General features: G+C 39.3%; 2 protein-coding genes across 2 annotated transcripts; both read left to right on the top strand.

Annotated features, from left to right (window-relative positions):
* Positions 1 to 4,649: 4,649 nt before the first annotated feature.
* Positions 4,650 to 8,542, top strand: LOC146520117 (ras-related C3 botulinum toxin substrate 1-like). Its single transcript, XM_085156863.1, has 5 exons — positions 4,650 to 4,767; positions 5,377 to 5,494; positions 6,034 to 6,096; positions 7,052 to 7,211; positions 7,314 to 8,542. Exons 1-5 carry the CDS (start codon positions 4,667 to 4,669, stop codon positions 7,442 to 7,444), a joined length of 573 nt encoding a protein of 190 aa, XP_085012989.1. The 5' UTR covers positions 4,650 to 4,666; the 3' UTR covers positions 7,445 to 8,542.
* A 1,080-nt stretch (positions 8,543 to 9,622) lies between these two features.
* On the top strand, positions 9,623 to 15,526 carry LOC146520116 (ras-related C3 botulinum toxin substrate 1-like). Its single transcript, XM_085156861.1, has 6 exons — positions 9,623 to 9,772; positions 10,825 to 10,896; positions 11,151 to 11,268; positions 11,791 to 11,853; positions 13,678 to 13,837; positions 13,945 to 15,526. Exons 1-6 carry the CDS (start codon positions 9,738 to 9,740, stop codon positions 14,073 to 14,075), a joined length of 579 nt encoding a protein of 192 aa, XP_085012987.1. The 5' UTR covers positions 9,623 to 9,737; the 3' UTR covers positions 14,076 to 15,526.
* The last annotated feature ends 284 nt before the right edge of the window (positions 15,527 to 15,810 follow it).

Genomic DNA, 15,810 nt, shown 5'->3' with positions numbered 1-15,810 from the left:
TTGTTTTACTGCATCAATAAACGTCTTCGAATTTTAGAGTAAATTACCAAGAAAAAGCCTGAGAGATCTTTGAAATCCTATTTTAACCCACAACCTGAAAGTCGGAGTTCAGGGGGAAATTCTCTGACGCGAAAGTCCAAAAAAATGAATAGGAATGCACAAATTACGTCATTTCCTCATTCAGTGTGTTATTTCTTTTAAAGGACCAAGATAAACATGTATTACATTATAATACATTGTTTCAGCTGCATATATGGTTTGTTTTTAGGATGTTTCACATACCCAGAGTTTGTCTGGGCGTCTGGCTCCAGGGCACCGGATGCACCAACTGCTGGTGGTGCAGGCTAACTTCATTTTTATTTTTTTATTTTCCCTTAGGAGTGGTGACAGCTGTTTTGCTTCATAGCTTCCAGAACAACCCACGAAGGCGTGGGAATGTAGGGAGGGATCTTCTGAATAACATCAGGTTAAACTGCTAAATAAAGTGATCCAGTTAAAGTTAAGAAATTATCCCGAATCGCGAGTCGGAATTTTAATCTGGAATTCTCCTTCAAGTCGGACTCCCCACTCGGAAAGTCGGAAAAGCAAAAAATTTGAACTGGTTTGGAAGGTTCAATTCAATTCAATTCAATTTTATTTATATAGCGCCAAATCACAACAAATGTCGCCTCAAGGCGCTTCATAGATACAGAGAAAAGCCCAACAATCATATGACCCCCTATGAGCAAGCACTTTGGCGACAGTGGGAAGGAAAAACTCCCTTTTAACAGGAAGAAACCTCCGGCAGAACCAGGCTCAGGGAGGGGCGGCCATCTGCTGCGACCGGGTGGGGTGAGAGAAGGAAGACAGGATGAAAGACATGCTGTGGAAGAGAGACAGAGATTAATAACAGATACGATTCAATACAGAGAGGTCTGTTAACACATAGTGAGTGAGAAAGGTGACTGGAAAGGAAAAACTCAATGCATCATGGGAATCCCCCGGCAGCCTACATCTATTGCAGCATAACTAAGGGAGGATTCAGGGTCACCTGGTCCAGCCCTAACTATATGCTTTAGCAAAAAGGAAAGTTTTAAGCCTAATCTTAAAATTAGAGATAGTGTCTGTCTCCCGAATCCAAACTGGAAGCTGGTTCCACAGAAGAGGGGCCTGAAAACTGAAGGCTCTCCCTCCCATTCTACTTTTAAATACTCTAGGAACAACAAGTAGGCCTGCAGAGCGGGAGCGAAGTGCTCTAATAGGGTGATATGGTACTACAAGGTCATTAAGATAAGATGGGGCCTGATTATTTAAGACCTTGTATGTGAGGAGCAAGATTTTGAATTCAATTCTGGATTTAACAGGAAGCCAATGAAGGGAAGCCAAAACAGGAGAAATATGCTCTCTCTTTCTAGTCCCTGTCAGTACTCTTGCTGCAGCATTTTGGATTAACTGAAGGCTTTTCAGTGAGTTTTTTGGACATCCTGATAATAATGAATTGCAGTAGTCCAGCCTGGAAGTAATAAATGCATGAACTAGTTTTTCAGCGTCACTCTGAGACAGGATATTTCTAATTTTAGAGATGTTGCGCAAATGGAAGAACGCAGTCTTACATATTTGTTTAATATGTGCGTTGAAGGACATATCCTGGTCAAAAATGACTCCAAGGTTCCTCACAGTGTTACTGGAGGCCAAGGTAATGCCATCCAGAGTAAGAATCTGGTTAGATACCATATTTCTAAGCTTTTCAGCGCCGAGTACAATGACCTCAGTTTTATCTGAGTTAAGAAGCAGCTTGGGTTGGGTTGACAGAGGGAGATAGAGAAGAGGTGCAGAGCGACGGCGACCCCTAAAGGGAAAGAAGAAAAAGAAAGTCGGACACTTCCCATCAATCCCGTCTTCAGAATCCACACCAGTGTTTTTAAGTGTTTTTGTTTTGTTCTTTTGTCGTCTAAGAAGTTGCCGTGAAGTTCGCGGTAAATACGAGTGCCGATTGATCCAGATACTCTGAGAAAGAACAGCACGAAGTCTTTATCCTGCAACTTTTAAATTGTTTTTTCATTTTATTTGTGGAAGTAACAGGTTCTGTTACATAAATACAATAAATTATACATACGCAATAAATAAATAAATAAATATGTAATAAATTATAAAGCGATTTTAATGTTTTTTTTTAACTACTCCTATTTTTTTCAGCCATGCGTTTGGAAATTATTTTATCTTTTTCTTCTTTATTTTGAATTAAAAAGTGTTTTTAAAACCCTGCGGGTAATTGCATTATTTTTAACTGCATTTCAGAGCTTCTCATAGTTTTTGGAATTGGGGTTGTATTTGACGATATTCATAAAAACCCAATCAAAACAATAATTCCTGCAGTTCCTTACATTGTGACACAAAGCTTTCACTGGATTCCCATGAAAGCTGACACTAACTCTAACCACAAGAAAGCTACTGTAATTACAGTTCACAAATTGTAGTATTAAACATATTACTATGTAATTTGAGTGGACTTTCCCTGTTTTTAGTTATTTATTTTATCAAGCCATATACAGTTCTATGAGATACCATTAACCACAGGTAGAGTCAACTGAAATAGTGGATTTGTTCAATCATCTCTAAAAGTACTAAATTTGAGACTACACTGAAAAAAAGGGACTGGCCATCTCTTGGATTTATGTAAGCATCTTGCATGATAATGTAATATAAGTGAACTTTGCTTTTATTTTTTTATTTTTTCTAAAACTGTACAGATATGAGGTAAGACTCACCACGTGTACAGTCATGGTAAACCAATGACTGTACAGTACTCTAGAGTAATTGGGGTAAACCTGAATAGCAGTCCAGTGAAACTAATACATCACCAGAACTATTCAATTCAATTCCATATATATAGATCCAATCCACAGCAACTGTTCTCTCAACTTGTAAGACCCTAGAATATAAATTACAAGTGTTCGATTACAATTATTGATCATGGAAAATTATATAACATTATAACACATTATATGCAACACTATGTTTCTAAATGTACAATATTATGGAAGCAATACGATAATACTGTATATAAATTGATTAGATGGAGTATTTACGGACTTTTATTTTTGTCTTGTTTTATTTTAGTTATATGCTATGACACTAACTGTGAGCTGGGAGACGTGAATGAAAATTTACTGAAATATTTCTTCAATGTCGCAATGTTAAATATCCTGTTAAAACTGCTTTATAATTTGTTATGTATGTCTAATACGTTATTATAATAACTTGTATTACTTATTAACCACAAGGTAAAGGTTTATTTTTGCAAATAAAATGAAAACTGATTTAAAGCTACAGGATAAAGACGTCTTTCATTGGGTTTCTGGATTTCTGGACGGCACCAGTACCGTAATATTAAGAATAGAGGAGCAGGAAAATTGAAGGTGCGGCTGGCTTGACCTCGACTTGATGAGTGCTCATCTCCAGCTCCGACCATCCGGTTAAAAGGAAAGCATGATGAGCATCGATCTGGGATTAGCTGGCTCTCGGGCTAGCTGCGGCGCAATGCAGACCGTTAAATGCGTTGTCGTCGGAGACGGGTACGTTTATTTAATCGGTATTAGTTCATGTTTTAAACCTGATTTTTACCTTTAAATATAACATTAGCTAAAGGTTTGGTGTTTTCATGATATCGTCATTTCAAACTTGATAGTGGGGGGATAGGCAACAATTTTCGATGCCATATCTTTTATTTATTTATTTATTTATTTATTTTTAATTTATTTTGGAACAAAAAAAATCATAAATATGCTAAACAATTTCTGATCCTCGGCGGGAATATAAAGATACACTATTTTTATTTTCAGCATCCCAGCCTCTGATTTTTAGCACTGCATCTCCAAACAGTGTGCTCAAATGTTAAATCCACAAACTGACTTTCACTTTCAAAAGTGCTTCACTCAGTGCTGAAAGGGAAAGCGATAGACGACAGTGCTGGGAACACCTGATCCCGTTCCACCTCAGCTTTCATGAAGCCACTAAGCAGCGCTGTTTCAGAGGAAAAACTACAGTTTAACTTAATAAAGGAGGAGAAGCATCAGCAGAAAAATAATCAAAGCAGGAAGTTTTCTTGAGAATATAGAGGAATATTTATTTATTTATTAGTTTTTAAATCGACAGCATTTTATGCTGTTGTGGTTTTTGCATTATTTTCTAGGTTGTCTCATGTAGTAACACTTTGTAGACACAAACACAGCAACGTGTAGTACTATGTCTGATGGATTCCTTTGTTTTGGTGATGGTGTTTTCAGAATGGAAAATTCTATTATGACACATTGTATGTTAGATTAAGATATTTTTAAATGTACAATATTATGTAGAATACTATGGAAGCAATTTCGCACTACTTTTTGCTGGTATATCACATAAAATCCCTTTCATTTTGTCATTGTAACGTGGCAAATTGTGGAAAAGTTCAGGTTGTACAAATACTGTTTCAAGGTATTGTACATTCCAAATGATTAGATCGATCAGGGATTTGGAAAAGTAGCACAACTGGTACTGACCTGACCCCAGTCACGCAAAAGGTGCAGTCTCCTCAGTTCACTGATCTTAACACCGTTTGTAGAAATGAAATTGTAACGATTGTTGCTTATGTCAGTATTTGTAAGATCTGAGCCCAGTCACACTTTTTTTTTCCTTTCCCCAATAAATGCTAATCCAGCCTCTTCTCCCTTACAGAGGAGTGGGTAAGACCTGTCTGCTCACCAGCTACACCACCAATGCCTTTCCCGGAGAGGAAATCCCTTCGGTGTGAGTATCCAAATGTGCAGTGCAGTGAACATTTATTTATTTATGCAAGACTAGCAGTCAGTAATCAGTCTCCATCTTCTTCACTTCATGATCAAGCTGGGATCATGTTGCAGAATCATGTAATGTGAAAGCTTGGCTTGTGGAAGAGGCTACAATCACAGCAGTTCACTCTAACTATCCATCCATCCATCCACTTCTGTTTATCCTTATCAGGGCTGGAGCCAATCCCAGCTGTCATAGGTCAAGAGGTGGGGTACATCCTGGACAGGTCGAGAGTGTAACTAGCCAAGAAAAATATGTGTTACAGAAAGTTATGAGGAAACTCCACCTAATCTGATTCTGTTTCAGCTGTGGAAAGTGCTGATCCTCATTACTGTAACTGTGGGATGATACACAGGCGTTTGGTTCAGTTAGATTTAAAAAATGAGTGAATATTTCTTTAGAGAGAGCAGAAGCCACTAAAGGGCACAATAAATAAGAGGAAAGGTTGATTTCCATTTAGGTTCTGTCTCTTTTGTTTTTTTGTTTTTTAAATTTTAGTAGAGGTAATGTTTTAACAGTTTATATTAAACTAAGTTTAGCTCATTCACACTTCATCACTTCTGTCAGGTTCGACCACTACTCTTCCAATGTTATGGTGGATGGGAACCCAGTGACCTTGGCTCTCTGGGATACAGCAGGACAAGCAGACTATGACAAACTTCGCCCACTTTCTTACTCACAGACGGTACAAAAAAAAGATCACATACAAAAAAAGATCACAATGCTGTGTTAAAGTTCACTTACAGTACTTGAGCCTTGCCTCATTTCTTTAGAGAAATGTTTCTTTTTTTTTGGTTTGGCTATATCTTAAGCCATTTAACACTGACGCGTGAATCATTCAGGAATAAAAAAAGGCACCTAACTCAAGGATGATCCATCGGCCATTCACGAAAGCCTCATCAGAAATTACCTCAGTTAAAGGGTGGTTGTCAAGAAACCTTTCCTGACAGAACATTATTAAAGCAGTGTGGGATCCCCTTGATGGGAAATATAAGAAAAGACAGCCAGTATCCAAAGACGTATGCTGTACAGTCATTCCACTTTGGAAAATAACAGTTCCAAGAAATACTAAAAGCCCCAAATTACCATGACAGTCATGTTCATAATCAGAGTATGTAAACTCCACAAGTGTATGCATGCACATTTAAATAAATTGCTGCACCAATTTTGTTGCAAAATACAAAGAGATTAGGTTCTGACTGCTTTGTTTCTTTGTCTTACCAGGACATTTTTCTTATCTGCTTTTCGCTTGTGTGTTGTACCTCGTATGAAAACGTCCGTCATAAGGTGAGTAGTGGCTGTATTATGGAAAGACTTTTTGATGGGGTTAGCTTGTTTAGATTTTACTAGTCCAGCTCTCAGTGTCAGTACCATGATGTTTACTCATTTTATGCCTGTTCTGTAGATGGAAACCTGATCAATAATAGAAAAATACAGTTATATTGCCTGAAGGATCCTGACATGTTAAAGAGTGGAAATTTTGGAAATGTCTCATAATGGGTGAAGTGTCTGCAGATATGGACACTGTACCTGTCTGTTGTAGTGAAGAGAGCTGAGCATGAAAGCAAAGCTGCTGATTTACTATTCTGTGTCCCTGCCTTCACCTATCATCACAAGCTTGCGTAGTGACTGGAAGAATGAGATTGCAGATTTTAGCAGCAGAAATGAGCTTTCTTTGAAGGCTAGCCTCACCCTTAGAGATAGTGTGCAGAGTTTAGTCGTTTGGGAGTGACTCAGAGTAAAGCTGCCACTCCTCTACATCAAAAGGAGTCAACTGAGGTAGTTAAGGCAACCTGACTAAGATGCCTCCAGGGTGCCTCGTGGACAAAGTCTTCCAGGGATGTACTGCCTTGGAGTAGATCCAGGACACACTGAAGAGATTGCATTTCTTGGCCGGCTTGGAAATGCCTAGGTGTTCCCCACAGATAAGCCTGAAGAGGTGGCTTTGGGGTGGGAGGTCTGGACAAGTGACAGAAAATATATGGAAGGAACTTTATCTAACTTGGAGGCCACCATTCAAATCCACACCAAGAGTCTAATTAGAATCACCAGTGTCTTTGAATGGTGGGGGGAAAGCCTCATAAGCACAAGGAGAACATGCAGAAAGGTCCAAAATAATTAATTCATCCAAAAACAAAACAGTAGACTGGCATTGCAAACAGTAATCACTTGAAGCTATTATAAAATAATGTGCTTAAGATAACAGACAGTTTTGAAAAAGGACACCCCTGTGTCTGTGCAGTGGTATCCTGAGGTGAGACATAATTGTCCCACCACTCCCATAATCCTCGTGGGCACTAAACTGGATCTGAGGGCTGAGAAGGAAACCCTGGAGGTGCTAAAGGGAAAGAAACTCTCCCCAATTTCCTATCTTCAAGGACTGGCCATGGCCAAAGAGATTGGTAATGATTCAGTTATCTCTGATAATTTAACAATTAAATGTAATTAATGGAAGATGACAGATTCCAATAATAAACTAGTGGGTTTCCATTTCCTGTCTTCAGGTTCTGTCAAGTACCTGGAGTGTTCAGCCCTGACTCAGCGTGGTCTTAAAACTTTGTTCGATGAGGCCATCCGGGCCGTCCTGTGCCCTCCACCTGTCAAAAAGAAGGGGAAGAGATGCTCTCTCCTCTAAGACTTCCTTCACTGGAACAGTTACAGGGGAACATGACTGCTAGTGGTGAGGGAGAAACACACCAGTATACACACACAAAACTTCAGTTATACCAACGCAGGGTCAAGCTTACGAGAAGAAGTTGGACTATTTTAGACCCTAATTCTGTCCTAACAATACTGTATAGAGGAGACCATGAATTTCTCGAGGCCTTCTAATATGTATTGGATGGTTTGTAAGACACACCACAGACTGCCTTCAGCTTTTGTCCCCCCACTGTTTGTGTGTGTGTGCTTACAGTCAGTTGCTTTGTTTGTTTTAAGTGGAAGTAGGGCAGGGTTACAAAATGATAAATATAATTACTGCAAAATAAGTTTTCCTCGTCCCCAACAGACATTCAACAGATATTTTGTCTATTTAAAGTCTAACAAAGCATCTATATGTGAGCCTCACTGCCCATTTCACGGAGAATACTGCACTTCTTGAGCCTGTCTTTTTATTTTTTTTAACATTTATTTATTCGTTTATTTATTGCCTTAAAAGACAAGCAAACCAAAGCTGGATGAATGTCAGTCTTATATACTTTTATGTTGCCTACTGGTGGTGGTCAGAGGGCCCGGTGACGCCAGTGTCCGGCAGCCTCGCCTCTGTCAGTGTGCCCCAGGGTGGCTGTGGCTACAATGTAGCTTGCCATCACCAGGGTGTGAATGTGTGTGTGAATGGGTGGATGACTGGTTGTGTAAAGCGCTTTGGGGTCCTTAGGGACTAGAAAAGCGCTATACAAATACAGGCCATTTACCATATGTAATTTCCCAGATTTGTACTGAGGATATATACAGAGTGGGGTTTTGTCTATTCAGTTGTTAGATTGTTTCCCAACAATTTAAAATGGTTTATATACAAATATATGCAAAAGAAAGTATATGATACAATGCAGTTTGTTGAGATTTTATTTAATAAAGGTACATACTTTTTTAAGTTGGAACTGACCAAAGAATCGTTTGTTCTTCTGAAAAAAACTTGAAAGTTTTGACTATATATGTGTGTGTGTATCTCAAGCTTTTACAAGTAAAAAACTTCAAAACCTTTGCTCTGTCATCTCAAAGGTTTAAAACACAGCTGACCACCTGCTGCTGTTCATTCAGCTCCACCATATTTAGCAGGTGTTCACTTTGTGAAGGCAGTCGTGTCACCTTGCTGTCAACAAAAAGCTTGAAGTAACCATTTGTGAAGTTTTCTTGCCTCCACTTTTCATGTGCCATAACCTGTTTATACAGAAGTTAGACTCACTCACTTTGTTCATCTGACACCAGGAATATCCTTTTTCAATTACCTCACTTTAAAAAAAAAAAAAAAAAAAAGCCAATAAAATCTTGTATGAGCATGTGACTTTAAGCGTGGAGTTAATCTTTTAGGTGCACTTTTCCTTCATGTTCTTCATTACATAAAGTTAAAAAAAAAAAAAAAAAAAAAACTACATCACGGTTGAGGACGAAAGCCCGAAAGGTTCATTAAGAGACTTGACTTATCGGAGGAATAAGGAATAATAACACTGTTACACAGTTGAAACAAAAACAATACAAGCGCGGCAAATTTTTTAAACCTCAGAAGCGGTTGCTGCTACTACTTCCGGAGCAGCCCATGAAAATATGGGAATATATCCAGGAAATTTATGAGTAAACTCGCGTTAAAAGTTATGACGTTATCTGGAGCTCCTCCAAATGGGAAACTGGAATTCTCCTTAAATTCGGATTTTCCACTTGGAAAGTCCGAGAAGTCAAAGGATGCTGAATATGGAGCTGTCTGGCAGGAGGAAAAGAGGAAGACCACAGAGAAGATCCGTAGATGTAGCGAAGCAGGACATGCAGACGGTTGGGGTGGCAGGAGAGGATGCAAGGTGTAGGGGCAGATGGAGACCTTTAAAGGAAACAGCCGAAAGAAGAAAGTGGGAGAAGTCCCACCAACCCCGACTCTGGAGGTGACAACAGTGCGTGCAAACAGTATATAACAAAACTGTAATACTTGAAGTCTCTAGTACCACCTGATGTGTACTTATGATCGAGCGGGCTCTATCCAGGAATATGTTACAACAGCAACAACAACGAAAAACATGCTTTGCGTTGCTCCTGATAGGCGGAGGCCTCCACCTCGCCATGGTGCAAAAAACCTGTTTTCCGAGCACTGGAACGCGGATGACATTCCCAGCGCAGCACCAGCATCCAACTTTCAAGGTTAAAGCAAGGCAGCATGATGAGAATGAGCTGTTGTTGGCTGGCTCCCGGGCTAACCGCATTTCTCCAGCTGCTACAGCACAATGCAACCCATTAAGTGTGTTGTCATTGGAGACGGGTAAGTTCATTTAATATAAGTAGTTAATACTGATATTTTACAGGTGGTTAGCGATGCTGCAAACTCGATGCTGATACTTTATACCATGTTGATACTAGGGGGGGGGGGGGGGGGGGGGGGGGGGGGGGGGGGGGGGGGGGGGTGGGGGGGGGGGGGGGGGGGGGGGGGGGGGGGGGGGGGGGGGGATGAATAGGTTTTATTATTATTATTTGTTTGTTTGGTTTAACAGACAAATATCTGTACTTTCTACTCCGCGCGTTTTCAGAACAGGCTCCTTATTTTTGGTTTGAGCCTAAACAGTGACACATTAAAGGCAAATTTAATACAAGGGATGTCCGCATAAAATGAGATGAATATAAGGCAAAGGTGGTGAAGTCAGGGGTTTAAAGTCTTTTTTGTTTTTGATGTACATAGATTTACTTCAGCATCTAAACTAGCCCTACAGAAGACGAGAGAGCATAAAGGGAGTAATATTGTTTAATTAGCAGATCATTTCAAATGCAAACGTTTCTATCAGCTCAGCAAACATCAGCAAACCCACAAACTTTTATATGTGCAGTTTGTCCTCACAAGTGGTGTTTGCTAGTTAAAGGTCCGGCTGTTGTATGTCACAGGGAGAAAAGAAAGAGCTAACTTCACTCGGAGAAAGATTAGAAAGACATACATCGATAATATCGATACCTACTCTGTTATTGGTATTGGACTGATACTAGCGCAATAGGATCAATACTTTTCTTTCCTCTAAGTTCAGTGTGGTACCCACTGAATTGTGGTTAATTATTTGTTTTATTTATTTATTTATTTATTTTATTTAACTAATTATTGTGGAAATAATTAGTTAACACATAATCCTAACTAACTACTTGATCATTGATCATCACAGAGTGTTTATAAGCTTGGGGAAAACTTATAAAAGACTGAAGAAGTCACTTGGATGAGTGTCGAAACGTTTCTCCCACTGAAAACGCTACGTTGAGATGAACAGTAACAACTTTTGGTGAGTTTTTTGCCTTCTTTCAATAAATGCTAATCCAGCCTCTTCTTCATTCCAGAGCAGTGGGTAAGACCTGTCTGCTCATCAGCTACACCACCAACGCCTTTCCCGGAGAGGAAATTCCCTCTGTGTAAGTCAGTAATTGGTTTTTCATCCTCCTGCACAATCCTTACACAATCATGCTTGGCATTGCTTGACATCGTGTGAATTTTTTATATTAAAATTAGCCTTGCAGAGGATTTTAGAATCATAGAAGTGGAATAATGAACCAATAAATCAATCAATTTCCATTGTTCTCCTGTTTTTTATTTTAGTAGAGGTAATGTTTTACCAGTTTATATTAAGCCTGAAGGTTTAGCTTCTACGCACTTCATTTTCTATCAGGTTCGACAACTACTCCACCAATGTTATGATGGATGGGAAGTCAGTGAACCTGGGCCTGTGGGATACAGCAGGACAAGAAGACTACGACAGACTCCGCCCCCTTTCCTACCCAGAGACGGTACAACAACCACAACAAAAACATGATTACGTTCTGATTGTCAGCAATCAGTCAATGTTGTGCTATAGTTCACTTACATTATTGTGTAAAAGTCACCCCTCATTTCCTTATATCTCACTTCTAAGTCTTCTTGAGCAATAGTTCTACAGTGTTTATTTATTTATTTATTTATTTAAACCATTTAAGAATCATGTATAAAAACGAACTTAAGCTGAGGGATGAACCACTGTTGTGTCGACAGATAACAGACAACATGGCAAAGAACCGATTTTAAATTGTGTTTTCCAGCACTTTGTTACTATAAACCTGTTGCAAAAACATTATTTATTCCCATTTCTTTCGTTGAATTGACTAAAAATCTCAAACATAACAATTTAACAGACATAAAAAGAGTATTTTTGCACAAACAAGGTGATTTCCAAAGAGCTACTAGCTAAAGATTTGGCATAAAACTCAAAAACTCTTCTGAACAGGAAGTGGTTGTTACAGGCAGTGATTACTTTGGTATTTCTGTTTTACCAGAATGTGTTTCTCATCTGCTTTTCACTCGTGATGCCTGCCTCGTATGAAAACGTCCGTCATAAGGTGAGTAGTCGACATCATGTTGTTCATTCATTTCATGCCTGTGCTGCCAAACAGGCACAAGCAGCTGTAGATGGAAAACTAATCAATGAGCTCATTGGAAAAATGCAGCTACAGTTCCTGAAAGATCCTAATATGATGGAAAGTAAAGTTGTAACTAACAAGACATTGTATAGGTAATTATAGTACAGATTCCAACTTGTCATAAAATGAAAGGAACACAGGAAAGTGGAGACAGCTGACAAATGTTTATCATTTCTGCTTAAGAACTTGTCATCAAATTCTTACCCAATGTGTGAAGGTGTGTTGGGAGATCTGGTAGAGGACCTGGTCCACATTATCTTCAGCTGTCACCTCCAGTAGAACTTCAACAGCAGAGGGAAGGCAGAGAAAATTGAGTCTGAATGGACCATTTTCTGTATTTTCATTGTTTATGTCGATGCACTGAGCTGCTGCTGCTGGTGCTGCAAGGTGGTTGGTGCCTGTCCAATTGCAGATTTTGTCTCTACTTTTTGCAGATTATGTGGTTCTGGTGGCTCCATCAGGTGATGGCCTCCTGCTCGCATTGGAGTGCCTCACAGCTGAGTGTGAAGTGACAGGAATGAAAAATAGTTTCTCAGACAGAAAAAGGTTGTGTGGCCATTCCGGGTCAAGGATGAGTTGTTTCCCCAGGTGGAGGAAAGTGACAGACGGAGGGGCTTCATCTGTATGGATATATTGTATGGATGTTGTACTGGTCCGCTGTGTTGAAGAGATCCCCTCAGCATCACAGCAACATCGTTGCTGTTGTTTTTCTTGCACACAACTTTACTTTCTCAGTTCATTTTGCAGACATAAGTTGGCAGCAACAAGCTCATGAATATAACAGAGTATTTATGAGCTACAGAGACTGAAAGTTTCTCAGTAGTTAGCGGGAAAAAAAAATACTAGACTTAAACGGGAATAACCATGAGTCCAAATAAGACGAAAAAGAGGGGATTGAGGTCTACAAATCTACTGCTGGTGATTTCACAGCCTATTTATCGCCATACTTATCATACCTTCTTAGACAACATATTATTTAGCTTGATATTAGACACATTTGTCAGTGTGTCACACTTGTTTCCCACTTAAGTTTAACACCATGTGCGGTATAACCACTTTCCATTGGAAAGGGTGTAAGAGACCAACACCAAACAAGACCAAGTTTTGTTTGTTTTCTATAAATTTTTAACTTGAAGATGTCAAACTTTGCCTATTCTTTGAATTATTGTAGCTTAGTAATGAACCAAATAGATAAATATTCACCCCCCCCCCCCCCCCCCCCCCCCCCCAAAAAAAAAAAAATAGGACCTCCACTAGGTTTACAAGAAACCGTCAATTAGTCACAATCCAAACAGCCTGTCACCACAGGCTAAAGACAGAAAAGTCACTCATATCACCAAGTGGGCAAATGTCACTGGCTGATGGCACAAGTCACACCCCTACTCTAGTGTGTTTGGCTGCGCAGAAGTTTCCCCCTTATAGCCACGAGTTTTACTGGATCAGGATTTGGGGCAAAATAGTGCATTGTTTATTTGCAGTTCCATCAAAAAGTGTTTACTGAATTACATTTTCAGAGATAGTTTTGAGAGATCTTTACAGAAGTTAGGATAACAAACACTGGAAATATTGGAAAATCTGGTTTTCAAATATTTTGTGCACAGCTGGGATTCTTGGTTTGCATCTTTAGCAGGCTTCTCATGCAAATGGCAATTAGTTGCAGCACTGATAAAATAAAGTGTTCAAGATAACACTGAACGATCTAAAACATCATATCCCTAAATTGTAAATGTTATCTCTGTGTAGTGGTGCCATGAGGTGAGACACCATTGTCCCAACACTCCCATAATCCTCGTAGGCACCAAACTGGACCTGAGAGATGACAAGGACACCCTGGAGAAGCTGAAGAAGAATAAAATCTCTCCAATTACTTATTCTCAAGGACTGGCCCTGTCCAAAGAGATTGGTAATGGCTTCAGTTATCTCTGATACTTTTTTAAATGGTTAATTATAATTCATGGAAGACAGCAGATTCCAGTAATAAACCAGCTGCCTTCTTTTTCCCGTCCTTAGGTTCTGTCCAGTACCTGGAGTGCTCATCCCTGACGCAACGTGGCGTTAAAACTGTGTTTGATGAGGTCGTTCGGGCTGTCCTGTGCCCTTCACCCATCAAAAAGAAGGCAAATAAATGCTCTGTCCTCTAAAACTTCCTTCACTGGAACTGTTACAGGGGAACTTGACTGCTACTGGTGAGGGTGGCTGAAGAAATACAAGAAAAACACTAGTACACATGCACAAAAACAATGTATTTCTGTCCTTCCATAACAGTTTCCATGTAACAGTTATACCAATACACTGTCACTAATACTTGGTTGCTCGATGGGACCACTTGTTGGCTGCCCCACCCCACCAGTTACTCAGCTACCCAGTACTCACCCCGAAACTATGTATGCCCTTCTAGTTATTTATATTAGATAGCTATTATTCAAAAAGTTATTTGAATTCATCTTTATTATGTCTTCCTCTTTACTTGTACAGTCAGTCTGAGCACTTCACTGTACGATGTACTTCTATAACTGTGTATGTGACAAATAAAATTGAAACGTTCTTGGAGACCTGGAATTTAAATGTGCTTACCTGGAAAGTGTGCTTGTGTTGATGAAACATCAACACAAAATGTTGAATTTAGAGTAGAAAAACAAATTTAAGTTTCAATCCTGTCACACTATCGACCTGTCCACTTATTTTGGCTTTTTTTAATACCTCAGATGTGGTGGCTGCTGTTATGCTTCATAATTTATGAGTAAACTCATGTTAAATGCTAGATAGTATTATCTCAAGTTATAGTTATGAAGATATCTGGAGCTCTGAGTTGGAATTTCAACAGGAATTTCCCCCTTAAGTTGGATTTGCTACTCGGAATGTCCAAGAAGTCAAAGGATGTCGAATAGGGAGCTGTCTGGCAGGAGAAAAGAGAAAGACCACAGAGAAGATCCACGCATGTAGCGAAGGAGGAAGTGGAGAGGATTGGGGTGACAGGTGAGGATGCCAGCTGGAGAGGGAGATGGATGCAGATGGTGACCTCTAAATAAAAAATTTAAAAAAGGAAGAAAAGAAAAAGGAAGAAAAGAAAAGAAACTAGCCGAAGTCCCACTAACCCTGACTTAAAAACTCAAGCTGACAACAGTGCGCGTCAAACTGTAATATTAGAAGTCTCTGCAGTAGCACAGTTGTGTATTTATGACAGTGTCTTACTGCTCCTGCAGCGCAATGCAGAGCATTAAAAGTGTTATTGTCGGAGACGGGTGAGTTCACTTAATGTTAGTTTATGTTTCACGCCTTTTTTTTTTCGTGACTCTAGTGAAATATCTAGGTCTCGATAACAAAGATAATTTATAGTAGTGTAAATAAAATAAAATAAAAAATAACACCTATAGTTTTAGGTTGCTGGGCTTTTGGTGAGTTGGGATTAGACATTTGATTATACTAGTCAAATGTATTAATTAAAGTAAGCTGTCAGTATTTATGTCTAGCTGCTCGCTGTACTGTCTTTAAGTGTAAAATTCATAAACTATATTCAAGTCAATTCAATTTTATTTATACAGCACCAAATCACAACAACAGCTATATTATATGTTTACACACATACACATTTGTATTAACTGCTAAAATAATAATAATAAAAAAGGAACACTTCAATTTCAACTGGAATTTCCCTCAAGTCAGAATTTCCACTTGGAAAGTCAGAGACGTTAAAGGATTCTGAATGTGGAGCTGAGAGGCAGGAGGAAAAGAGGAAGACTGCAGAGAAGATGCATGGAAGTTGTAGAAGGAGCAACAAATGGAGACCGCTAAAAGGAGCTGCAGAAGGAAGAAGGTGGGAGAAGTCCTATCTCTCTCAACTTCAGAACCCAAGATGGACAACAGTGCATGCAAACA

Source organism: Neolamprologus multifasciatus, chromosome 4 (assembly GCF_963576455.1).
Source record: "Neolamprologus multifasciatus chromosome 4, fNeoMul1.2, whole genome shotgun sequence".
NCBI lineage: Eukaryota > Metazoa > Chordata > Actinopteri > Cichliformes > Cichlidae > Neolamprologus > Neolamprologus multifasciatus.
The sequence above is the reverse complement of the archived record's forward strand: the minus strand, read 5'-3'. Positions and strand labels throughout refer to the sequence as shown.